Below are 23,555 nucleotides of genomic sequence, written 5' to 3' on the forward strand. Positions count from 1 at the left end.
TAGTAACCAAGAATGACCAACATCCATATCAGATACTCTCCAGGTAGAGGTTTGAATTTAGATACACAACGCAATTGAACTACTAGAGACGAATCGAGAAGGGAAACCAGACTTTGGGAAATGTGTTGATGCTGAAAGGCCGTTTTAAGAATGACAGAGTTATGGCTCATTTCGTAATTGAGCTGGCTTATCTTGTATTGACAATCACTTAGAGAGAGCGTACTTGAACTGGGAGCAAGCTAACATCGCGGAGTACTTATACATTTCACAATCACATATCAGGAATACAATATAATGCAGTCAAGTTTCATCTCCCCGTGCGATATTGTCTTTGTAGTTGAGCCCCCAATAAGTCCTGAGTTTCGCGGAAAACACTCTCCAGCGAGTGCTTGAAACCCAATGGCGGATTTCCAGGCTCGCCCTTGTGCAGAATCTCGATCTCTCCCACGTACCACTCACGGTGACTCGGCACCCCGACTACGCATGCGTATATCTGACCGCCGCCGTCCTTGTATGTCACGACCTCCATTTGGTGCATTGGGTATAACACCCGCAGGTTCGCTGGGGGGTTAGAGCTTAGCAACCTGGCCGGGGAAAGCGGACGTACCTTCTATCAAGGTCTGCAAGGCTGCAGCCTCACTGTAAATACTTGTTGTCATGAAGACGATGCGTTTGTCTTTAGCTTTGAGGTGGAAGGTAAGTGACCTCTTATTGGCCGGTGGACAACTCACTTGTTTATCCTGAGCTAGGAATATCGGGGGATTATTCAGCACCGTTTGATATGTCTAGCCTAGTCCGATGTAGTTACCCTTACTCCACAGAAATATTCGGGCTTGGCCGACAGCCGACGTGGACGCCTTAAATCTTGACTTCGGTCAGTCATACTCATCTGAGATGTATGTTTCACTCACACTTGGGTTATACGATTGCTTTGGTGGAGATCAAGCCACTAATATGTGAGCAACTCATCGTATTATATGATCGAGCGTCAACTATAAGACCCAAGGATATTGTGCTCAACCTGGGGGCGCTATAGGACCGTGGCATCACTATGACCTCACCCAAGGAGTCAAGCACGACACCTGATGCCATAGGCTACAAAGTTAGGCTGATATGATTTGTGGGTGAACAACACACCTGTTAGATTGGTGGCTGGGAATGGGCTCCGCTTTCCTTTATGGCAATATTATCATTGTATCCAGAAAAGGAGGGGGAATTGAACCATAACATTGTCACATTCTAGCCCGCACTTTTTGATACACTCATCCAATCGTATTCGTGCGTATCTAACAGGAGTCTGCCCCCCACAAGTATCCACTCCGATAATATCTGGAACTTTGATGGGACCGGCTTTATGATGGGCGTTTTCTCAATCAGTATGGTCATTACATATATAGAGAGGCATGGACGACCTATAAATTTACAAGCTAGAAAGCGGGAATGGGTTACGGTAATCCAAGCGATTTATGCGGCAGGCTGGGCTATCGAGCCGTTTATCGTTGTTGCAGGCCAAAATCACCTTCAGAATTAGTACCAAGAATGCAACATTCCGGGCGATTAGGCTATCGCAACGACCCAAAATTGCTAGACAGATAACAATTCAGGTCTCAAGTAGGTAAAACACTTGAACTAATATTTATTAAAGCAAGCAATTGGTATCTATCGTCTTCTAATCCTCGATGGCTACCAAAGTCAACATTCTGTCGACGTTGAGCTATATTAAGGAGAATAGTAATATTACACTTTATATGCCGGCACATATGTCTCGCCTACTTCAGCCTCTTGGCTTCAGGTGCTTTAGGCCCTTAAGAGGGATTATATTCGAGAAATAGAGCATATGATGAAAAGCTCTATAACCTTTCGTCGGAGACTTAGTTTGGATCTGCCTGATAGGAACGAAGTGAAAAAAACATATTAACTTCATTGTTAGTTTGTGATATGCTAGGCAGTTCAGAACTAATTGATTAGATGGTTAGATGTAAGGTTGAGGGATTTCTGTCCTGCACACTTAACTAACCCGCACACTTATCTTGTACGTTACTCTATAAGTTATATATATCAGGATATCAAAGCTGTAAATATGACTTTGTTGATTGCCTGCTCGCGACCAGTGATAGTCTACCGCTTTCAAGACCATAGATCGCGCTTCGAAAAGTACCTTTTTGAATATGTTTTTCATCATGATAAAAGTTAAAAGTCGTGGACTAATTGCTCTTAAAATCATCTGATGGCCCTGAACAAAAATGATTTTCATCTCAGATCACACGGTCACCATGACAAGGTTTCCATGCCGTGCCCATATTGTAAATTGCTTGCCTTGTGTCCATCATGATACATAATAGCCGCCCCTTCTCTTATTCAGTATAACCTCAAGCTTTCCTTCTAACTCGAGGATGTGATTCCTTGCCATATCCAATACTTGCCCTCTGCTAAGAACCTGGCCAAGGTTGGCTGCCGTATCCCTGTCAGCAAGGCTAAGTGCCTGCGCCGCTGGCAGAACTGCGAGAAGCCTTTCAAATTGCGTCTTGAGTCGGGCACGGTAATGTTTCTCGACAAGGTTATGGCTTGCTCGGGCGTGTGCTTGATTGCTGGGAGCTGCGCCACGACGCTTGCGATTCTTTGAATCACGCGATGCTGATCGAAGTTGAACGTCGGGAGCAGGAAGTGAAATACTCTTGCTGGGGGTTTGTTGATCCGATGGGCTACTCTCCTGTTCAGGAAGAGTCAATGGCCCACTCGTTGCCTCCCTCAGCGGTTCTTTGTTGGTATCGGGGCAGATATAGTCAAGGTTCATCTCAAGACTTGGTTGGTAGGTCGTAAAGAGATCGGCTTCCAGTAAATCAGAAAGCCAAGATGACCCGAATGTGTTGTTAAGGTGCTCAGAAGTCAAATTCTCATTCATATTCGTTATATGATTCTTGATAGTGGCTGTTGTTATGATCCTGTAAGTAGTGGCTCTAGCTGTCAGGCTGGAATAAACTCACCCTGCCCCGATGAGCAATCAGGAGGCATCTGTAGACAATTATCATTGCACTGGTCACTCAAAGTCAGATTAGGCGAAGGCGTAATGCCCACATACTACTCTGTATTACCGACTGTAAATAGTAGTCTTTGAGCAACTTACTTGAAACTGGGATTCATCATACCCTTGGGCAAGGCTGTCAAGGATACCATCAACCTCCACGGTTGCCATTTGGGCGTTATGGCTAGGGCTTTAAGTCGGTTGGGGACTTTAATGAATCTTTCAAAAGGAACATCAGATGAATTATAATGTTTTGTCATGAAGTTCACGATATCATCCAGGAGCAACTGACATTGTACAAATGAATTCTACCATTCTATCTTATGGCTTACTCTCGACGGAAATTCCAGGGCCAATAACGGACTACATATCAAGATAGTGGCGAATCGTAGATCCTATCGACTGATGTGAGCAAGTTTAGATCGATCGTATGTCTTGACGGTCGGACACCTCCACGCCTCCAGAGTTTTGTCCACCCATTGATTAGTTATCAGAGTAAAGATAACTCCATGGAGGAACCGGGTTGGGCGGTCGACCCCGGGCCGGTCCTCGGCTTGGTCAACGAAGCTTTGTCTGGATGGCGGTCTAGACAGGTCCATACCTTTAGCTGAAGTTTGATGCGTCAGATGGAGTGTCATTACAATACACCTTGAGTAGATGAGATGACATTATTTGCTGCTAGCCTATTAACTTTGATCGAACGTATTGACAACAACTTTGGCGAAAACAGCTGAGCAGGCGGTTTATTTTAGCATGATAACACGAACTGGATTGCTGGAATTCGTAGTGTATGCGGCTTATCGCAAAAGATGCCGTGGTTATTGGAAAGTGTCGTGAGAATTCGACCACTAAAATCTACTTTTCAAAACCGCCCACGGAATAATCATGTGATTGATGAAGAGGAGATGACAGGCAACATGGAACAAGCCGGATGCGCGTCAAACTTTGCGAATGCCCTTCTAGCCGTCATCTGACTCTGATTGGCAAGATCCTTGATTCCTCAGTCCATCAAAATTGACTATGATCAGGCCAAATTGATATGTGAAAGATTAATTTAACCTTTTCACAATGCCGTCTTGTTGTACTGCCTAGACCGTATAACCTCTGCTGGTCAACAAAAAGACAACACTAGCCTAGAAATTACCAACAGTTTTCCACTAACAGTCTGATTCTCCTATCACCTCATCCCGTTCCTCTCTAAGACAACACGCTCTATAACTCTCCTCTCCGTGTCCGGTGTCACGACACCGCCAGATTGCCTCTCGTCAACAGACCGCCGCTGCCTTCTACGAGTGGCTTACAGCGATGAAAAGTCGATATGCACTAGTGACTATTTGCACAGACGAAGGATCCGACTTCTACAATTGAATTATACGCCCCTCAAAATAGAATTTCCGCCATATTCATCGCCACCATGTCTATCGAAACACTGAGGCAGCATACTCACATCTTGGTCGGTGGCACGATCTTTGCTCAGGCTGGAAGGAAGGGTATTATTCACCATGACTGACAGGGGTTATTTATTTCACACGGTTAGAACCATGACAGGTTCAGTGTGCTCTGCGCTGCAACGTACATTTCATCAGAGACTTCTGTTGCGGAAAGGAAGAAGCGAATAAAAACCAGATCTTCACAATCATGTGCCATTTTCCGTGCGCCTGAACCTCCCCCATTGTGGGATCCATGGATTGTCGATCGGCGTTCGTGGTGAGATATAGTAAATAATAGAAGTCCTAACATTCTCCTCTTCTCGGTCCAGCCTTTCAGTAGCGGATGCGGAAGGAAAGCCTGTTCGAGACTTTCCGCCACCGGCAAAAAAAATCCTTTGCTCAACATAATGACTATCATATAAAGTCTCATATAAAGTGTCAAAATGTAGGTTCGTCATACTTGCCGCCCTGCTGGTACAGTAATCGAAGGTTGACCGAAATGTTCCTGTACATAGTATCACCTTCTCGAGTTATAGCTCACGGACTCGTGCCCGCTGAATAAATCCAAGCAGATCCGCCTCTTTGGCAGAAATCCCAGAAAACTTGCAACGCTTTAGGATGGGCAGCCTATCGAGTTCGACTATGCGCTGTAGAATGGTTTCGTAGTAGAAATGACCGACTAAGGCCGAATAACCTATTGGGACCCGAAGATAATTTATTTCCAAGTTTTCAAGTTGGTTGCATAGCCGAAGGAGTCTTGAAAGGCCGACAAAGTCGTTTTCATCTTCAGCCTCTGCTTGTACCTCAGCCGCATCCCTCTTGGAGGATCGCCCCACGTCCTGTTTGTTCTCTTGTAGAGCTCTAGGAAACGCGAAAACCCGAGTGGAGAGGCTTATTGATAATGACCTTAGGGTTGCCAAAGTCTTAGCAAAACCAGAGTCATTCCACTCGATTGCATTGATTTGATCGCACGCCAAGCTAGAGCAATGCATGTCCGGTTCGCTGAAGAGGTTGAGGCTGTCAATGCGCAAGCTGCTCGCGGCTAATGCAGATACAACCGTATCAAACGTGTGCATTGTGCGTAGCCACACACTCTTCTGCAAGGGGAGTAAAGGCCCTGAATCGGCAGGTAAGGTTGTTTCTTCGCCGTTACGGACAATGGCTACTCGTAGTGTAAGCAACCGAGGACTTCCGTTCTTGCTGTATTTTGCAAGCCCGTTGAATGCTTGGCTAAGTAGATTGACTTCTTGCGTCCTCCGCGTTTCTTCATTTTGCCAATAATTTTGCCTCCCTGGTTTCCGGCTTCCGCATTCATCAACGATACCTACAAGATACAGGTGCTGGATTAGAGATTGAAGACCCCCAACTTGAATACCCTCAGCGAATGTCCGTAGAGCATCAACCATAAGCTTGATGTGTTTCGAACGAAAGAACGTCCTGAAACGATACTGAGAGGATCTCAAGGCAAGTGATTTGCAGGTGAGGCGAAGATTGCAAATATCGTCGAGGTCTAGCATCTGAACAATACATTCGACAACAGGTTCTGGACAGCTTTCCAGACCTAAAGGCATGTTTTATATGGATAGTAAACAAGAATATGTGAGAACGAGGCCGTTTGTTCCTCTTTGGTGTTTAAGATGGGCATGTTGATTTGTATAAAACGGGACAATATATCCAGAGTTAGGTACACTAAGGTGGCAAAATGGCATGGCCTCGACGCTTAGTGGGAACCATTCAAGAATAGACATGACGAAATGGTGGTGGATCAGACAGCTATCCTCTCACCTAGCTGTTGGTGTTGGGTCTTGCTTGACTGGATCATGTGACTGGGCCCACAGAAAATTATCACATAATGCCATTTAGACAGCCCCGTCACCACGACTCACTGGGCCTAAGGTCTATAATGGCGTAATGGCGTAGTGGCGTAATGGCGATTGCGGGGTAAGACCGCGGTCAGGAGACACCGTCTCTAGGTATTGACCATCAGATCATGGATAGTAAAGTTGATAAGGAAGCACGTCATTATTACAATGCCAAAAACGCCGTCTAGAGGTCAGATCATTTACATAACCCTACTGCTCCCTACTCAGGTATTCCTAGCGCTGCATTTGAAGGCACCCGCCACTTCAGATCATCATATCAGATCATGTGGAGTCCTGTTGAGCTTAAAACTAATACTATATACACCCTTGGCAGTTGGCTGTCAGAACAACGAGCTATGAAAGAGTTCCATACATTTTTGTGGGTCATAGTTTCCTAAGAAGTGTCTACAATGGCAGGCGGACTACTTCCCAACAAGCTCATCTTGAAACATTTCGTTGCCAACAGAGTGGTATCACGTAAGCATCGTCATGAGGGTGATGCAGCAAATTACCGAAACGCCTAACATGGAAATTCTTATAAATAACATATAATCATTATGCCCAATCGGTACCTTATCTGTTATTGTTGCAGTGTGTATGTGTAAATGTATGTATTCTGCGGCGTTGGCTTGCTGGATCCTTACATCTTGCTGCACATTGTAGCATTTTGTGCCTAGACTTGGTGGTCGTACCTGATACCTTTAAATGAGAGTTTCCACTACCAAAACCCATTTACCTGGCTAATCTCATAGTATCTACATGTAATTTGAAGTATGCTCCTTTAGGTATAAGATGGCCAGGGCCCGATCCAGGCATCGCATTTTAACTTGCAAAACGCCCCGCTACTGCCTCAGTATCACTGCCCTGTGATGCCCAAAGGATCCATATATTGGGCTGAGAGGCAACTACTTCATGATGCAGGCTCCAAACCTCACGTGGAATAACTTCTGACTTGCATCTCCTCCACTACATACCTTACCTACTAGGTATTTAGCAACAAAATATCCCACTCATCAACGCTATCAAGAACTCAACATTAAAGACATCACACTCCATAATGCCAGAACACCTCAGTGTCACCGCCATCCTCAGTGGCATGGCAGACGCTCTCCCTACACATCCTCCCAGCGATAACTCATCGGATCTCGCATCGTCCTACGAAGCCATCGCTCTCCTCATTCATTCCTACTTGGCCGCTCTTGGATTCAAGCTTCAAAGTTTTGACGAGGACAAGAAACTACGTAAGTATCCCCTTCCATCCCCACCATGTCTTAGCTGACACCAAAGCAATAGCTAATCGTTGGCTCCTCGCCTACCGCCACAATGGAACTCGGGTTTTGGCTCTTATAGCTTTTTATACTCGTATAAGCAGTCGTCCATGGCTTTCAGTATCCGTGTCAATCCCATGGGTAAAAAGGTCGAGATCCTGGGACTGGCGGTTGGAGATGACAACATTCATCGTTTTGAGCGATCTGTTGGCGAAGTCGTGAAGTCTAATGAACTCCCCATTAGCATTACAATTAAGGACAATGAGGAAGATCGAAGTGATCTTGCTGAAAAGCTTCGGGGCTTATTTACCTCGGAGCTAGCCATCGCTGGTGTGTTCCCCCTTGTCGATGCTTTCATCTATTACCTTATACTGAACACCCTCCACAGATATACTTCATGATCTCAAAGTCCACATCATCCAGAAATTAATTCCTAAGCTTCGAAGCGAAGGTTATGTCGAGCCCGCTGAAGCAGAAGTCAACACGCGCTCCGAGCGCAGGGCCCATGTAGCGCAGGGCCCTAACCGACCTTGCCATGGTGATCCCATATTAAACTCCTATATGCTCCCGCCTCCAGCGATTCCACGCCCTGAGATGGCCCGTCCTCGACCTCATCAAGTAGGCGACTTTCCCCCTCCAGGATTTGAGGATGAGTATGAAATGAACCGGCCTCCACGAAGCGGCCTTCAAATGCCTGGTAAATCGCCTTACAATATTGGCCACGATGACTTGAATCCGCCTGATCTTGGCCCCCATGATCCTCTTCGTGGTTCGTGCACCGGTGGGTTACCTCGACACGGTGGTGGCTCGGTTATGCCTCCCACCTTTGATAACCTATTATTTGGAGGTCAAGGAGGCGATGAATCATCCGGCTTCGATCCTCAAGTGCCGCCTGGAGCGCGATGGGATCCCACTGGCCCTGGTAGAAACCCAAGATTCCCTGGTCCTAGTAACGGAAGGGGAAGCAATCCATTTGGCGGAGACATCATTTAAGCATAGTGGTATATCCATCGACGAGCTTGGTATGAACAAGAAGGAGGTACAATTGAGAAGAACCTTCCTGCAGGTTTTGTTAAAGGCCCATCTATGCATGGAGCTATTAAAAGCTATAGCTATGACCACACCAAATAACAACCTCGACAGCCAGAAAAGGGCGATAAAGATAATAAAAAGACGAAGTATTAGCTTGCTGAGCACAGCGTTAGCGAGTTCTCCCATACCTTCAGCTTCCCGTCCTATATGGATTAGGATAGTGTCGGCGCCAGCTTCCAAGATGGCATCATAAGTATTATTATCCTGATGGTCAAGAAACACGAGTCCATTAATATTAATTGAACTGATCTGCGAGGGCAACAAATACGGCGTCGTGGTTAACCTTCACTGATTGTAACTTGTCTTACCATTCTTATTTCCTTTGGAGGCTTCTTTTGGATATCTATGATATAATTCGGCCCCTATCTTCGCTTATTTATTAAAGGTACACGCTCTCTGCAACTTTCATAGTAAAATCTACAAGATAGTCTTGTTTAAAACAGCCACTAGTCCTCTTAAGTGAATCTTATACGACCCTTTGCCTGATAAATACGTTTTACTATCCCAGTAGTGTTATGGTGGTATTGCCAGATGATGTCGTGGTCGTAGAATTGTAAGGAAGTTGTAAAATGCTTGGCAAAGTTAGCAGGGATGCAGAACATAGTTGCCATAATAGGGTTCTCTGGGAACGTAGAGAATGTTTTGGCCGCTGAGCTTCTTAGTTGTCTCTTAGCTTGGACGATTTAATCTTATCCCTTGCTGACTGTTCACCGTAGGGGTATCCAGCAAAGGGTGCCTTTTTTTCTTCTTTTTTCTTTTTTTTTCGAGCTGGCATAGATACTGTTCATATCCCGCACTAGCTCTGGAACGACGTCATCCTTCCCCAGCTGCCGACGACAGTGTCTGACCATACTCCTGACGCGCCTTCCGTGCTATTGAATCCTCATCTGACCGGATTCACCTTCGCTTCGTGAGCAGATATAGACTCCATATGTGTCTGAAACGTCGCAATGATATATAGCAGAAATCACATTAAACGACCGCATATGTCTGGGCATGATACCGCCCTGAGAACTTTCCTTGGCCACGGGCAAGGAAGCCCCCCGGGGCTTAGAGATTAGATAACAGGATTGGTCTACAGGGAATCAGATGGCATAGGCTGTCTATTGGCTACATCTAGAAGCTATGAACATGTCAACTTTGGTCAATGTTATCGGTATTTATGTTAGACGGAAAATAGTTGAAGTGAAAGCCTCCTACATCTTCAACGCTACTTTCTAGGAAAGCACCCAAATCAAATTCACCAATTTTATCCTCAAACGTAGGGAAACTCGCAAAGTCCTACATCCATATTAGCTATCACCTCACCAGTACCTAAAGAGATAGAACGGTATTTACAGTCATATTACAGTTTTCTATATTTAATGTCGCGCTCTGAACCAAGTCAAAAGGTGGGTTAGCCGCCATAGAAGCAGGTGTAAGTGGCAGAGCTACTGCTGGCTGTCCCGTAAGCACGGCATGCGAAAGACTAGAATTTGGGGCATCCTTCCTTATGCCGACGGGGTTGATATGAGGCACTGGGCTCGGAGCAGCATTCGCGGGGCGTGTCGCTGTAGAGCCAGCGTTCAATTTCGGAATCTTACAAGTCATCATCTACGGGATGTTAGCAATGGGGAAGCAACTCAGTCTCATGCAAGAAGCCCATTACCTCGTCTTTGACGTTCGTGGCCCTCCTCTTGAGAATAGTCCCTTTGGGAAAGGGGATTTTCTCGCGAACGGCTTTGCTAAGCTATGGAGTTGGCAAGGCAGGCTTGCTCGTCTGTGACAGTGGGGAAACGGTGCTTCTTGGCTTGACACTGTTGTTGGCATCTGCTGGCTGGACTGGCGGGAGGCGAGACCGTTCTTGCAGTGTACCCTGGACCCCACGCGGGGACGTCTCGGGAATCTGGTTTTCACTTGAATCGTTCTGCCACTGCACCGACCAATTGTGATCCGTGTTCCCTTCCTGTTGAAATGATGTTTGTTTCGCCGTTATTGATGGCGGGGTCGTTTGGCTATTGGACTGTTGAAAAGTACGTAAATTAGAGGCTTATGTCTAGTCATGCATGCGCACTATACCTACATTGTCGCCTAGGCCGTCTACTTCTGCTTTCCGGAAATCAAGTACTATACTGTAGGTAAGCTATTGGGCAAAAAAATTAAGGGAGTCAAGATAACGGCGAGATCCGAAAAAGTAGATAGGAAAACACACTGATGTTGTTTATTGGTTGAGTGCCGAGTTTTATCTGCTTAGTAGTATCAGGCAATGCGCCTGGTCTTGATGTTTGTAGACCGGGTTGTTGAAAAAGCTTTGAATTTTGTCTAGGCCTCTGACCTCCCTGGCTACCAGATATTCCATTATTTCGATATAGACTGCTTCTGCCTTGTCGCGCTGTTATCTGATTCTCGTTTTGCTGCTTCATCGAAGTCAGTTGCATGTGGGATTTCTGCGAGGCTGAATTGCTACTACTATAATCTCGGACACCTGAGATTGCGGGAGTCATGCTACCTATGCCTACTTCGCCAGAGTTATAGAAGGCGTTATGGGTGGCACTGCCTGGAGCCTGCAGTAGTAGTAAGGAGCTTTGGGTCTGCGGCCAGCTAATATTCCACTTTGGCCAGTTTTGTTGCTACGTATTATGTTAGCTATGTTAGGAGGGAAAGCGTGTTCTAGAAGCGATACCTGTATATGACAGGCATATTGACATGCTTTAATCCTCCTATTCTCATTCTTTTGAGCGTTGAACATGGCTTAGAAGAGGCAAAACTATTTATAGAGAAAACAGCTGTCTGGCGATAGATTGGGAACGTTGGGAGCTAGAAGAAGATTTGAGTGCGTGGAGTCTAAGCGGGAGTCAATGGTCTTATTCCGGAGGGCATTCTTTAGTCGCAAGCCTTTGTCGTGCCGATCACTGCCAGGGCTGTGCCTCTGAACCCTGACGTCGGAATCGGCCTTGAGAATGGATTGAGCACATTGAAACATGCTATTGTGAAGGAAATACTCGTAAATGTATGTATTGAGTTGTGTCTGTTTGTTGTAATTTTCCTGTAAATGTTTCGAGGCATCATGAGGATGGCCGGTCTTGGCCTTCAAGTTGGCCATATTGATACTGGTCGTGGCCCGTGCTCTTAGAAAATATCTCTAGCGGGACTCAAGCTCACGAATGGGTTGGCCAGACAGTGGTAAGGCTGACGAGTTCGAAACCAAAAGTGTAGGGCTTGAATCAGGAGCCAAGGTGATATAATAAGTGTCAGCTGTGTATATAAGACCTTTTCAGCTCAACGGGCATTGCTAATTCTGAAAGCGAAATTGAGAGCAGTGTCACATGCCTGAACAGGAGCTGTGAGTCCTGAAGGGGAAAGGGATAAACTTTCCGAATCAGATCATACCCGCCGAATGATTTGTGGGACGTAACCACTACACGTATCTAGGTTAACAAGGGTATATATTGTTGAACAGATGCTGGGGTCTCACATGCAAGCAGGGATACTTTAAGATTACAACCGAAATGGTAAAACCTCAAGGGACAGAATTAAAACAAAACACAACACGAATATACTAATCTGCATCAATGGACCGAATACACGTAATATCTGACACATGTCTGCTAAGAGTGGTTAGTTTAATTCTTTTGAGAATATATAATGATCTGATGTCAAGAGAGTAGACGCAGCCTGCATCTACCGCCCCAGAACGCACGTCACTCGGATAAGTCGCCCATGTAGCAATTCTTAAGCCAAGCTTTCAGACTAGTCAGAAAAGGACATTATGTTCCACTTTTTAGTCAATGCTAATAGGTTCTTTTTGAAGGATCTCGTCGGTTGTTCGTACTCCTGAAGTAATAATAGGCCTTAAGCCTCACCATTTGCAATGAGGTACCCCGGGTACCTACCATGAAGATATGCTCGTCGTAAGCGGGGGCACGAGTGGCGTTGTGATATGACCCATGCCAGTCGCGTCGGGGAAGTGCGAATCCGAAGCCACCGATTCAATGTTGGGTCACTAATTCGAGTTTCTAGTCAAATCATGGAGCTAACTAAGAGCATCGAAGCGTTCATCCCTGTTAAATATGTGAGACAGAGCAGTACAAATTTTAGGCTTAGATGCCATTTCGGTGTAGATCTGCTGACGATTTTTTTCTCCAAGCCTGTCGTTGCAGCTGTCAAAAGATTTTCAAAGTGAGAGGTGAAAACATGTAAGTGGTCGGGCAATGGCTTCGAATTGGAAAAATGATTTCACAGCATTGTCCTACTATCACATGATACCTAGTCAAATAGGAAACTAAACCATGTTAAACCATACAGCTGATCCTGGTTTTTTTTTTTTTTTTTTGGTTCGTTTGATACAGTTAATAATAAAAAGTTGCAGAAAAAGGAAGGAAGCATGAGCGTTGTAGAGATTCACCTGTATGGTTAATGGTGTGCGGGACAAGCTGGGTGTCAGCGACAACTGACCACGGTAGCTAAAAACTGGACTAGAGTCAAGATCCAGCTGATCACCAGCCAGAACCAACGATTGCCTACCTCCTAGGTGGTATCTAACGAATATAGGTCTCGACCTCGGTACAGAGTACTTGGAATTATTATGGCCTCGTTAGGGCTGGTGCGTTGATTTTGATACATGTGCAAGGCAGTCGGACATGAAACAAGTCGATGACTATTAGCGACCAAACGGGGCTTTCCCTCACACCTTACCTTACATTAGATAAAAACCTAGATCCTAATAGCTCGATGAAAATGGCTGGCTAGACATTGGGCGACATAATAGCTAAGACATTTGATTTAGAAATCAACGTGGTGCACATATCAATTCGTAGTGTGCGGCGGCCGCCAATCAGCCACCTATCCATTCATTCGTTCATCAGATCATGCGGCTGGGATGACATTTGCTCCAGGAACTTCCCACGGCATTCAAACTGGTGGTCAGATATCGACAGACAAAACATCATGTCATTTCTTAGTTACCATCCTTTGAATTCATGGTCCTTCATATGTTTGCGATGAGTCGAGACAGACTAACGCGATTTCACACTTTCAAGCAGATTCGATGATCTGACATAAAGGCAATAATATATGACATGATTCTAGGTTTAATGGATGAAAACCCTCCATCTCCTTACCATTTATGACGTTACTACACTCGGAAACAGCCACGTATCCGCCAACAGTTCACGGTCATCTCCAGAGGCAATTTGTCAATCTTGAAGGTTCTCTCTACACGGGCATTCTAGTACACTTAAATACTCCTCCCTTGCAAAGCTATAGGTTGCGCTAAAACCTGCCATTGATAACCTTGGCTACAAATGATGAATTTCTACCTGCACCAGGACCCTCTGTTATACCAACCTCGGGCCTCATATCTCCCCATTGAATCTCGTGTATGCAATTCTCTCCCCTCTCGTTCCTTGCGTACATGGTTTCGCGTCGGCATTGTCTATGCTACCTATTTCCGCCATTAACGACGATCCCTCGTTCGCAGAACATTGGTCGACTGTCAAAGTCTAATACCTGGTGGGCTGTTACGGAGGTGCCTTTGCATGTCAGTCATATCGAATCCCAGCTTCTTGAGTCTGTGATTATCTCAGCCTGCATTGACACGCAGCCCAGGGCCACCAAAAGTCATATGCGATAATCTTAGCCGTTAGTAATAAATCAGTGGTTCCTTTAGACTCCGCGGGTTTCAGCCAAGGACCCAGCCATGACGGCCACTATCTCATCGATCCCCCACCTGCAATCCCCTACTCTAACTCAGGATTGGGACGCGGACGGAATATCGACTCTATCTCGTCGTGATTTGACGTTGCCTGGCAACAATAATGGACATATTCCAAAGATTTGTGAGAAGTATCCAAGAACTCTACAAGATATCATAGACCTCACCAATCATATCTTGCGATACAGGATATCGCCACTGAATCACAATCACGACCAGAATCTGGATGAAGGATGTCAAAATATCCGTTCTAGCTTCAGCAAAGGCCTTCTCAGTAGCACGGTTCGCATATACGAGAGAAAGAGCGTAGAGTCTCCTCTCCGCCAGGCAGCTAACCCTCATGCTGGCGTTTTCAGATATGATGACAACCCACCAAGAGGGCTGAGAAAATATACTGGAAAATATGAGGTGCTCGGGACCTATGCCGACAACGTCCACAGAAAGTCGAATGAACAGATCCGACCAGCTCTGCGTTCACGCCGTCATCATCGGTCTCCAGGCACACTCCCGCTTTACAAATCGGTTCGCTTCGACTCAGCCCTGGAGAATATTATCTATTTTCATGAGATGGACCGTCCCTTCGATGTGAGGAAAGATACATCACCTGTCACAGATTGTGACGAAACCGATTTGTTCCCACCCCCATATAAGAGTCTCAAAAAAAGGACATCGTTTTATGAATGGGAGTTATTTACCCCTAACTTCCCTCATCATACTACCGCTCGTGAAACCATGCCCGTCAGGCTTGAGAGGGTATCTCTTTGCAATGATCAAATGGCTATACTAGGCTCTGTTATAGTGGCCAACTTGGCTTTCGAAAAGTCAGTCGTCTGCCGTTTTACATTCGATTTCTGGAAAACTATTTGGGAAACTACAGCTAAATACGATCATGAGACATTCAATATTGGCGAAATACCCGGATATGATCGATTTGTTTTCTCTATAATGCTGGCTAATACCGTTGACTTTGAGGCACAACCTTTATTCCTTTGTATACGCTATGATGTTAATGGACAAGAATACTGGGATAATAATTCCGGTACCAACTTTCAAGTTGATGTTATAAAGAGATATCTCTGCTGGGGTAATAAAGGGTAGCTATAACCAGCTTTTGCGTGTGCAGTCAACCAGGGTTCCGAAGACAGGGTGGAAAAAAAGAAAAGGCCAAAATATTAACACGCTTTTATTCGCACCTGCGATTTAACTTTACGCAGCCGCTTGCACCAAGTTTCAAGGCATTTTAGGTCCCACTAAGGGACAGAGAGCGATAGTGTCTAAATAATTAGAATTTTGCGCCATAGCTGTTATTATGTTATGGAGACAATTTGTGTAGCTTATAAAGGGAACTCGCGAAATCTCAGCCTATTTACATTTCTCCCGGCATTGATAAATCGGCATTGATCCGACAACACACCACTGTTTCCGGTTATATCGCATCTAGTTATGTACCAGGCTCGTTTGCACTTCGATGGCCTCGAGCCAGTCTGTTTAAAGCCATCGATATCAGCTAGGATAATAGTAGATTTTGCGACTGTGTTCACAAGTGTAAACTATTCGCGAATAAATAGCGAGATCTTCATTTTTATCTTTCTGGTAATTATACTCACTATCACAACGTGTCTCAAACTCTGAGTGCCATCCATATACCCAAGATTCGAGTTGCAGCCATCTAGGTCTGCGGTCGATTTCCTTTCTCAGCCGCATTCTCTCGGTCATTGACTACACGTTCGACAGCAGTTTCAATATCTTCAGCGCCATCAAGCATATCCAGCCAGGCTGTCCGCACCGTCTCATGCTCAAGCAACGACACAATAACTTCAGCTACAGATGCCCGGCTAACACTACCCCTCGACGTTGTAGTTTTTCCAAGCTCGATCAACCCTGCGGGTTCGTCCGACAGTATGCCCAGGCGAAGACTTATCCCCGAGAAGTTAGCTCGGGTGGACGCCTCTTGAAGAAGTATCTCATCTGCTGCTAATTTAGCTTGACAGTAGCTCAAGAGACCGCCTCTCTGCATCTCTTGAGCGTATATCCAGGCGTCCTCATCCCACCAACTAGGTCGCTCTCGGCGACAGTTAATATACGAAATAAGAAGTAATTTTTTAACAGTCGGCATTTGGACTGCAGCTTTAATAAAGTTAATAGCAGCATCTCGGTCGATCGCAAACGTCTAGCGAGGTTTATTAGGCGTTATATTCGATTGAGTTGACATATTTCTTACTTGGTCAGGCCTTGCCTCCCCACCTGCTCCAGCGCACCAAACAACGGTATGTGGTTTGACTTCATCGAGGATCGATCTTGCCTGGGAAGTATCGTGGACATGTTCCAAATTACGGACCAGCACGTTTAAATCTCCCTGGTCAGCAGTGGCTAGGCTGTTGATCTCGGAGACTTGATCCTGACTCCGAATGAGACTAGTGACGGTCCACGACTTCTTGAGTAGTTGCTGCGTAAGGATCTGAGCAATCCTTCCATGGCCGCCGATGATCAGGACGTGTCGACTCATTGTAGAAGCTGCCAATCTCTCTGGCGGCGTGTTTCGGCGATTGCCTGAGAGTGGTTCATTACTGAGATAGGCAAGCCTTTGTTAAGGCAAATATAATAGACCGCGCAGAAATCCCCCCCTATGAAATCTCGGCGCCAGGGAGGAAGGCACTAAAGCAGCTGATAAGTAATAGCGTAAATCATGCTATGGTGACGATGCGGTGTCGAATAATGATGAAATGGCAGCTTTACTACGTCATTAAGTAGTCATGAGCCACAGGATATTAGGCGCGTTACTCTCCGTATACGAAGACAGAATTCCCAGATGCTCATTCGTCAACCTGGCAACTTAAAGTCCCGCTATGATCTGAACCAAGCCACATGGTGGGAAGATTATGACAAAAAATATTCAATAATAATCGACTTAGGAACGTGAAAATAATTTACCCATTCAGCTGTTTCTCAAGTTATTGGCGTCCCTCAAACCGTGTGGCCGAGTAACTCTTTTCTGGCAGCAGCTATGAGCCCCGCATGTCACAACTGTTACCTTACCCTTCCAGATGAACCAGGAAACTGTGGATTCACTGGGGCCCGACGGCCGATCCAGTTCCATAATGAAGACTAGTCATTGAATTGTTGCAGGAAGAAACTCGGGAACCATTGATATCAGGCAAACTTAGAGCTAATCAAATATGTTCTGTCATCTCTATTATTTTGCAAAAATGAATATATGAATGCCCTACCTGTATGTCAAATTATGTGATTAAAGGCTCTGATCATTAGCCGATAATTGTATGCGGAAGAAGCCGAGTTACGCCGGAGCCTAATGAGTAGCAATCAACTTCATGCAGACACCGACTAGGGTAATGAGAAGGGTAAGATAGTCAGTCAAGCCAAATACAGCGTCCGGTTCAGTATTAAATATTATTCGTTCAGAAAACCTAACATTATAGTTCAAAACGACCCTTCAAGAAGCCTCATCGTCTGCATAACTTGTTCTGCTAAACCAACTCAAGGATTGGATCGCTAAACCGGGATGCTGCAGTAGCACCACCATCGATGACAAAATCTGCACCGTTAATAAAGCTTGCATCCGGGCCTGACAAGAAAGCGACAAGACTTGCAACCTCATCAGCGCAGCCGGCTCTGGGAATCGGAGTCTCCGGAATCATCTTTCTTAACCGATCTCCCAACTCTGAATCTAACTCCTTTCGTATCATTGCCGTCATGATCACACCCGGACTGATTGTGTTCAGTCTCACTCCTTTCTTTTGTCCTTGTCGAATTGCAGCCTGCATGCGAACGATGTTTCCCCACTTGGAAATGCCGTATGCCAGCTCAGGTGAACCCTCTAGGTCGGTAGCATCGTGACCTAGTAGTTGTTCTCTTGGGGATGTCGCGAGATGCTTCTCCAGCTCAGGACTAATAGCCTTCTGGACCAAATAGCCAGCTATACTTGCAATAGAGATCAACGAGGAACCAGGAGGCATAACCTCAAGGAAGACGTCAATGACATTAGCTGTTCCGAGCAGGTTGACCTCGAAGATCCTTCGAGCAGTACCCATCCCGGGGGAAATACCAGCGGTATTCACTACTGCGTTCAACCTAGCCGCCTCGGAAGCGATCTTGGCGAGATTTTTGACAGAATCATTGCTTGACACGTCAACAATATGAGTTTGTACTTCGTGCCCATCACTTCGGAGGGAAGATGCAGCAAAATCGAGGACTTTCGGCGAGTTATCGGCAAGAAAAACGAGGCGTCCTGCCCCAAGGCGACGGGCAATGGCGAGGCCCATGCCGCCGGCACCGAGCACAAGTAGTCCACTTCGAGATGAAGCCATTGCAAATTAGTTTGAGAACATATAATGGCGAGATGGCCGACGCTGGTTTACCCACGTCAATGAAAAATGGTCCTTGTTTGCAATAAATATAGTCCATATTCCTCTGCCCACCCTAGAATACGTTCGTCAACGGATCAGATGATTAGTAGCAGTGGCTCGGCAGCTCGGAGGCCCCCGACTCGTTAGAGTTGACAAGAGATGGGCCCACCATTAGATCAGATCATAGGCTGCAGCACACCAAACTCTCTCTACCTCAACAAGGGTAAAATATACAGAAATAGGGTTTCCAGATTATATCATGACTACGAAATGATTCATTGAAACATGCGATATAGGGTCCAAAGGTTGCGGTTGATCTGACTACGTCGTAAGACGACTGGTAAGGGTGCATCAGCCAAGGAAAGGGGGGGCTCATACGAGTCTGAACTCTAATAGCCTGAAGGAGGTGCGGAGGCCTGATGACAATGTGGTGGATCTAACATGAATACCCATTGATGACTAGGAATTTCCGGGGAGAATGTGAAGAGGAAATTAATCAAAATCTCGTAAGTGAACCTTGGATCTGCATCTATACACGAACTCGTGATCTATCAGGAGACAGACACTAAAGCATGTCATGGAATGCACGTCGGGGGGACGTTGAATTGAAGAAGCCGTGATGCGTCCCTATGTCTTGTTCACCTGGCATTTAAGGTCTTCGGGTTCTAACACTAAAATACATTCTAGAGTCGTCTGAAACTCATAGCGAGCATCTTACACCCATCATAAAGTCCGGACACGCCCCTCAGCTGTTGTCAAACTTCGGTTCTGTTCATTTGAGCGCATCAGAACCGCTTACCGACGAGCAATATGCTCCCGGTCATACCAGGCCCTATGTGCCCACTATCTTCTAGGAGATACATAGGTAGAACTTCTTAATAGATTAGGAATATAAGCAATGTGATATAGCGAGTTATGAATCGAGAAATTGCTGGTGCTTCTATCGCAGGTTGAAATAAGGGGGCGACAGGTATCTTTTAATCAATGCATTTTAATTGGCTATAACCCCCTGCTGTGACCTGGCGGGAGGTTCAACATAACTCAAGGGATACGTTAGCATGGCATCGAGGCGGTAGAAATGGACTTCTTTTGTATCAATATCAATATCAACATGACACTCATTCAGAATTACTATTCTATGAAGCCTATCGAACGTAAAAATAGTATATACATAGACGAGCCACTTGATCTCGTGAACGAAAGCCTGGATCATCTGTTCGTATACGCTTCATATTGCGTTTACTGGCTGCGGAGCTCAGTGGTGAGTTGTAGAGTGGCGTGAATAGTTAGGCCTTCCGGAAGGTTTGGTCACTAGAGCTCTAAAATTTGAGGACAGGAAGGTTTTAATTCACAGTCAACCAAAATATTCCTAATTACATGAAATGGCATCGTAAATAAATAGTCAGTAATTTAATAATTGCACATGACTTGGTTGTAGGTCGAGAAATGATTGACTGAGAACGTCCAGGTTCCATCCTCCTTGCTATAACTCTGAAAACTTGTTCCCGCAACGCTTTTCGGGCGCTCAATATGGCTCGCAACTTGACGCCTGGCCTCATCCTCTGACAGATCTTGTCCTTTTGTCTTCTTTCGAGGCCACGAACTTTCCAAGGAAATTGAAGCAGGAAAATTAAGGCCCTCGCCAGGAGGGGAATTGAGTCCAAAGGAGTCGGGGTAGACCGTTGCTGATCGACTTTCAAGTATGACAAGACCACCGAGCAAACTCTCAAGGTCAATGCCCGTAAAGTCAACTGGATGTTTGAAGCGAATGACACCAACGTTCTCCCGGCCCATGGTCAAGTCCGTCACCCTTTTGCGCTGATCTTTGTCCATAGCCAGAATGTCTTCCTTTGAAGGTCGCATCCAGTACTCGCCGCCGGGAATCGGCCGCTGTACTTTCATCGTTTTGTTTTGTTCCACATTCGCTTCGTGATCTGATATTACCAGAGTGTTACCTGGGCTGGTTGGACTACTAGTATGTTCGCTGGTTTCAGTCTTAGTGCCTGGCGTTTGGCTCTTTGCCCCTCCTTCCCTACCGGGGTCGGCAATGCCAGTTAATGCCGTTGTGCCGATACTCTCTTTTTGACCCCTGCGGTTAGAAGAACTCACTAATAGATCTCGACCTCGGTCTTGATCAATCTCGAGTGTCTTTAGCTGCTTAGAGATCTGTGAGAGGGATTTCTCGACTATGTTAAAGCCCTTTCTATGGCCGCCGGTTGATATTGTGTCTTCGCCGGTGCGACGTTGGTCAGAGCCTCTTCTAGATGGGCTCCTGGTCAGTTCATGGCCTAGGTCTGGAGGTCCCATCCAGTCGGAGCTCAGAAGTGTTCTTTTGACTGGGTATGACGCGGGATACAAAGCATGACGAAAGCTGGACCTAGGAGAGCCTAGGGACATATGACAAGGTGCCAATCTAGGGCTTCTAAAAGAAAATCCAGCGGGTACGGATTGGCTTCTGGGTTTACCCTTGCTTGCCCGCCGCACGGCCAGGGGGCCTTCGTCCTGCTGTTGCTGCTTCTCCTCTGTCGTCAAGAATAGCCAAGGTGGTCCGTAGGCAGTAATTTCGTCAATTTTGGCGAACAATTGTGGTTGAATGGTTGCACGACTAGCATCTTGTAATGGTTGCTGAATGAGCCTTGTGTTACTAGAAGGCCTTCCAGGAACCTGGTAATAAAGATTGCCAGTCTGTCCATATTCAGTCTGTTGACCGAATGGTTGAGGAACTTGAATCCTACCAACTGGCATCTCTGTGCTGGGGAATTGTGTTGCCTGCTGCCCAGCCTGAGTAGTCGAGTACCTGTCAGTAACCCAAGGTCTTTGACTTGTGCTTGAGGGCCCTGAAAGAGCGGATACTTGGGTAGCCGCTGATGCAAATGGATTAGGAGCAGTGCTCAAATCTGTCCTAAAAATAGATCCGGTAGGCGGCTGGCTACTGCTTGGCCTTTGTGCTTCAGCAAAAGATGTCGATCCTTGTGCTTGTTGTTGACTTGGGGCCTGGAAAATGGAAGGACTCGACCACGAAGTGTGACTCTCTTGTGGAGCACTACCATACCAGGGCCGTTGAGAAAAACCGAATCCCGGGCTTCCAGAAACTCCGAAATCTCTTTGGCTACTTGTTGGCCTTTGAAAACCGTCCGGCTGAGTCCCAAACACACTTGGACCCTGAGACTTTGGACCCCAGACGAAGGTTTCGCTGGCCTTGGTCTGTCCGAAGGGCGAAGTGGTTGTGGTAGCGGATCCAAAACCAGTACCAAACGCACCCTGTTGGGAGCCGATTCCAAATGTCTGAGGTGGACCAGAAGCACTTCTCTGCATTGATGTACCAAAACCGGTTCCAAAACTTGGGCCGCCGAACCCAAATGATGGACCGTACCGGTGACCGAGGGCATAATCTGCAAGCCTCAGCTCTTCCTGTGAGAAGTTCTTGTATGGACCTTGGAAGCAAAGATTTTGATAGGAACTCTTCTGCCTGTTGCCTAGCTCACTTCCAACAAATGGGGAGAATGGCTGCTTTGAAGTATCCGTCGCAAGGATTCCCCAGGCCCAACCACCAAAAGACTGACTCGGAGCGCTGAAAACGGAGGTCGTAGGGGTCCTGAATCTTGTCCAAGCATTTGAGCGGAACCCGGCTGTACTTGGGCTCATTCCTGTGCTGAAGCCCGTCTTCTTTGCGCTTGAACCGAAGAACCCGCCCCCAAACCCGGTCGGGTCGGCATGATTTGTGACATTACTTGTGCCAGGATCGCTGAGTACAGTTAACCCTTGTGTGTTACTGTGATGCTCAAGCCAGCCAGTGCCGGTTGTTGTGGGCGGGAATGTGGGCGCCGAGCTGGACAACCTGGGTCCAAGCGAACTGACGGGATCTGGAAAAGCTTGACTTAGTATGATAAACTCTGAGCGAGAAGGGTTATTTATTATAGTTTGCTGCTGTATTCTCTTTTTATTACTCGGGTAGACATTAGATAACTATAAATAACTAAATAACACTTGGCGCGAAAGGGATCTTACCTCCCGAAGCTCCATATAATGATTCGCGTGTGGTAGCAAAAGGTCCAGTGGAAGATGGCGTGCCAGAACCAAAATCCCACCTACTGGGATCTACGATAAGTTAATTGCTGAAAAAGGCGGTATTTCTGCTTCATGAGAGGGAAGAGCAAGCTCGCAGGATATCTTACGGCTGGAGTTGTGAATGTTTGATCCAAATGCGTCACAGCCGGTCGGTAGCTGTTGCCATTGCCCGAAAGGCTTCTTACCGAATTCAGACATTGTGAAAAGTGAATTGCGTCATCGCCGCATGGGGGCGACTTCCAGAACTTATGTTTGAATCAGTTGCGGATGGTTAGGAGCATGCTCCTATATCATCTGATCGCAATATGATCTGACGGTTGCAGATAAATGCAGGAAAAGGTGGTGTGGGGTAGGCGAGAAGACGACAGATTGTAAGCCCAAAAGCACTGCCATGTCACTAGCAGATACACCTTGTGGCATGATTTATGCCTGTAAAGAATGTATGCCTGGAGCCATACTAGACTATGATTGGGATAGGTTCACAACTACAAAACGGACTTTTATTAGCCTGATCATTAGCCTACAAGACATACCAGCCTAGTCTGGGGTTAAAAACAAATATGATATGGGGTCGTAAGCATACACAGAGACAGCTCCTTAGTTCCCTCCTGCAAGAACATGGTTAGTATCAAACCGATGGGTGTTAACCGATGTACATGTACGTTGTTACTCGAGGATTGACAAAGTCTCTCCTACACCACTTTATAGGCATGTGCATACTACCTAAAGAATCTCCGAGACTAGAATCTATGTATAA

General features: G+C 46.1%; 9 protein-coding genes across 14 annotated transcripts; 2 read left to right on the forward strand and 7 right to left on the reverse strand.

Moving 5' to 3' along the window:
* Window positions 1-2,219: 2,219 nt before the first annotated feature.
* FOXG_17477 (uncharacterized protein) lies at window positions 2,220-3,301 on the reverse strand. Its single transcript, XM_018397483.1, has 2 exons — window positions 2,985-3,301; window positions 2,220-2,928 (listed from the first exon to the last, which is right to left on the reverse strand). The coding sequence occupies exons 1-2, from the start codon at window positions 3,010-3,012 to the stop codon at window positions 2,327-2,329; spliced, it is 630 nt and encodes a 209-aa protein (XP_018258441.1). The 5' UTR covers window positions 3,013-3,301; the 3' UTR covers window positions 2,220-2,326.
* A 775-nt stretch (window positions 3,302-4,076) lies between these two features.
* FOXG_22808 (uncharacterized protein) lies at window positions 4,077-6,299 on the reverse strand. The gene has a single exon (XM_018403222.1). It carries the CDS (start codon window positions 6,021-6,023, stop codon window positions 4,983-4,985), a length of 1,041 nt encoding a protein of 346 aa, XP_018258442.1. The 5' UTR covers window positions 6,024-6,299; the 3' UTR covers window positions 4,077-4,982.
* A 1,072-nt stretch (window positions 6,300-7,371) lies between these two features.
* FOXG_17478 (uncharacterized protein) lies at window positions 7,372-8,575 on the forward strand (the record flags this gene model as incomplete). Its single annotated transcript, XM_018397484.1, has 4 exons — window positions 7,372-7,555; window positions 7,608-7,648; window positions 7,687-7,912; window positions 7,971-8,575. The coding sequence occupies 4 exons, from the start codon at window positions 7,372-7,374 to the stop codon at window positions 8,573-8,575; spliced, it is 1,056 nt and encodes a 351-aa protein (XP_018258443.1).
* A 1,828-nt stretch (window positions 8,576-10,403) lies between these two features.
* On the reverse strand, window positions 10,404-11,402 carry FOXG_22809 (uncharacterized protein; the record flags this gene model as incomplete). Its single annotated transcript, XM_018403223.1, has 4 exons — window positions 10,404-10,676; window positions 10,737-10,780; window positions 10,866-11,283; window positions 11,337-11,402. The coding sequence occupies 4 exons, from the start codon at window positions 11,400-11,402 to the stop codon at window positions 10,404-10,406; spliced, it is 801 nt and encodes a 266-aa protein (XP_018258444.1).
* An 18-nt stretch (window positions 11,403-11,420) lies between these two features.
* Window positions 11,421-11,756, reverse strand: FOXG_22810 (uncharacterized protein; the record flags this gene model as incomplete). Its single annotated transcript, XM_018403224.1, has 1 exon — window positions 11,421-11,756. The coding sequence occupies one exon, from the start codon at window positions 11,754-11,756 to the stop codon at window positions 11,421-11,423; it is 336 nt and encodes a 111-aa protein (XP_018258445.1).
* A 1,949-nt stretch (window positions 11,757-13,705) lies between these two features.
* On the forward strand, window positions 13,706-15,841 carry FOXG_22811 (uncharacterized protein). 3 transcript variants are annotated; one of them, XM_018403227.1, is made up of 3 exons: window positions 13,850-14,031; window positions 14,133-14,192; window positions 14,261-15,712. In XM_018403227.1, exon 3 carries the CDS (start codon window positions 14,352-14,354, stop codon window positions 15,462-15,464), a length of 1,113 nt encoding a protein of 370 aa, XP_018258448.1. In that variant the 5' UTR covers window positions 13,850-14,031; window positions 14,133-14,192; window positions 14,261-14,351; the 3' UTR covers window positions 15,465-15,712. The 3 variants fall into 3 exon arrangements, with proteins under 3 accessions (XP_018258446.1, XP_018258448.1, XP_018258447.1); XM_018403225.1 differs by having other exon boundaries at window positions 13,706-14,192; window positions 14,261-15,841; XM_018403226.1 differs by having other exon boundaries at window positions 14,133-15,728.
* Window positions 13,706-17,130, reverse strand: FOXG_17479 (uncharacterized protein). Its single transcript, XM_018397485.1, has 2 exons — window positions 16,588-17,130; window positions 13,706-16,536 (listed from the first exon to the last, which is right to left on the reverse strand). The coding sequence occupies exons 1-2, from the start codon at window positions 16,870-16,872 to the stop codon at window positions 16,036-16,038; spliced, it is 786 nt and encodes a 261-aa protein (XP_018258449.1). The 5' UTR covers window positions 16,873-17,130; the 3' UTR covers window positions 13,706-16,035.
* Window positions 17,131-17,233: 103 nt separating this feature from the next.
* On the reverse strand, window positions 17,234-18,938 carry FOXG_17480 (uncharacterized protein). The gene has a single exon (XM_018397486.1). It carries the CDS (start codon window positions 18,689-18,691, stop codon window positions 17,852-17,854), a length of 840 nt encoding a protein of 279 aa, XP_018258450.1. The 5' UTR covers window positions 18,692-18,938; the 3' UTR covers window positions 17,234-17,851.
* Window positions 18,939-20,006: 1,068 nt separating this feature from the next.
* On the reverse strand, window positions 20,007-23,078 carry FOXG_17481 (uncharacterized protein). 4 transcript variants are annotated; one of them, XM_018397488.1, is made up of 3 exons: window positions 22,906-23,078; window positions 22,739-22,828; window positions 20,007-22,676 (listed from the first exon to the last, which is right to left on the reverse strand). In XM_018397488.1, the coding sequence occupies exon 3, from the start codon at window positions 22,373-22,375 to the stop codon at window positions 20,141-20,143; it is 2,235 nt and encodes a 744-aa protein (XP_018258452.1). In that variant the 5' UTR covers window positions 22,376-22,676; window positions 22,739-22,828; window positions 22,906-23,078; the 3' UTR covers window positions 20,007-20,140. The 4 variants fall into 4 exon arrangements, with proteins under 4 accessions (XP_018258452.1, XP_018258454.1, XP_018258451.1 ...); XM_018397490.1 differs by having other exon boundaries at window positions 20,007-22,593; window positions 22,906-22,933; XM_018397487.1 differs by having other exon boundaries at window positions 22,739-23,078.
* Window positions 23,079-23,555: the final 477 nt, after the last annotated feature.

The sequence above is a fragment of the Fusarium oxysporum genome, genomic scaffold (assembly GCF_000149955.1).
Source record: "Fusarium oxysporum f. sp. lycopersici 4287 supercont2.50 genomic scaffold, whole genome shotgun sequence".
Classification (NCBI taxonomy): domain Eukaryota; kingdom Fungi; phylum Ascomycota; class Sordariomycetes; order Hypocreales; family Nectriaceae; genus Fusarium; species Fusarium oxysporum.

What these genes read in the sequence shown, in the direction of transcription:
- FOXG_17479 (XM_018397485.1), bottom strand. Translation starts at nt 16,872, where the DNA reads ATGAGTCGACACGTCCTGATCATCGGCGGCCATGGAAGGATTGCTCAG. An exon ending in GGGAGGCAAGGCCTGACCAA is followed by an intron (nt 16,537 to 16,587) that starts GTAAGAAATATG and finishes AAACCTCGCTAG; the next exon opens with ACGTTTGCGATCGACCGAGA.
- FOXG_17477 (XM_018397483.1), bottom strand. Translation starts at nt 3,012, where the DNA reads ATGCCTCCTGATTGCTCATCGGGGCAGG. An exon ending in TGATTGCTCATCGGGGCAGG is followed by an intron (nt 2,929 to 2,984) that starts GTGAGTTTATTC and finishes TCATAACAACAG; the next exon opens with CCACTATCAAGAATCATATA.
- FOXG_22808 (XM_018403222.1), bottom strand. Translation starts at nt 6,023, where the DNA reads ATGCCTTTAGGTCTGGAAAGCTGTCCAGAACCTGTTGTCGAATGTATT.
- FOXG_17480 (XM_018397486.1), bottom strand. Translation starts at nt 18,691, where the DNA reads ATGGCTTCATCTCGAAGTGGACTACTTGTGCTCGGTGCCGGCGGCATG.
- FOXG_17481 (XM_018397488.1), bottom strand. Translation starts at nt 22,375, where the DNA reads ATGAGCCCAAGTACAGCCGGGTTCCGCTCAAATGCTTGGACAAGATTC.
- FOXG_22811 (XM_018403225.1), top strand. Translation starts at nt 14,352, where the DNA reads ATGACGGCCACTATCTCATCGATCCCCCACCTGCAATCCCCTACTCTA.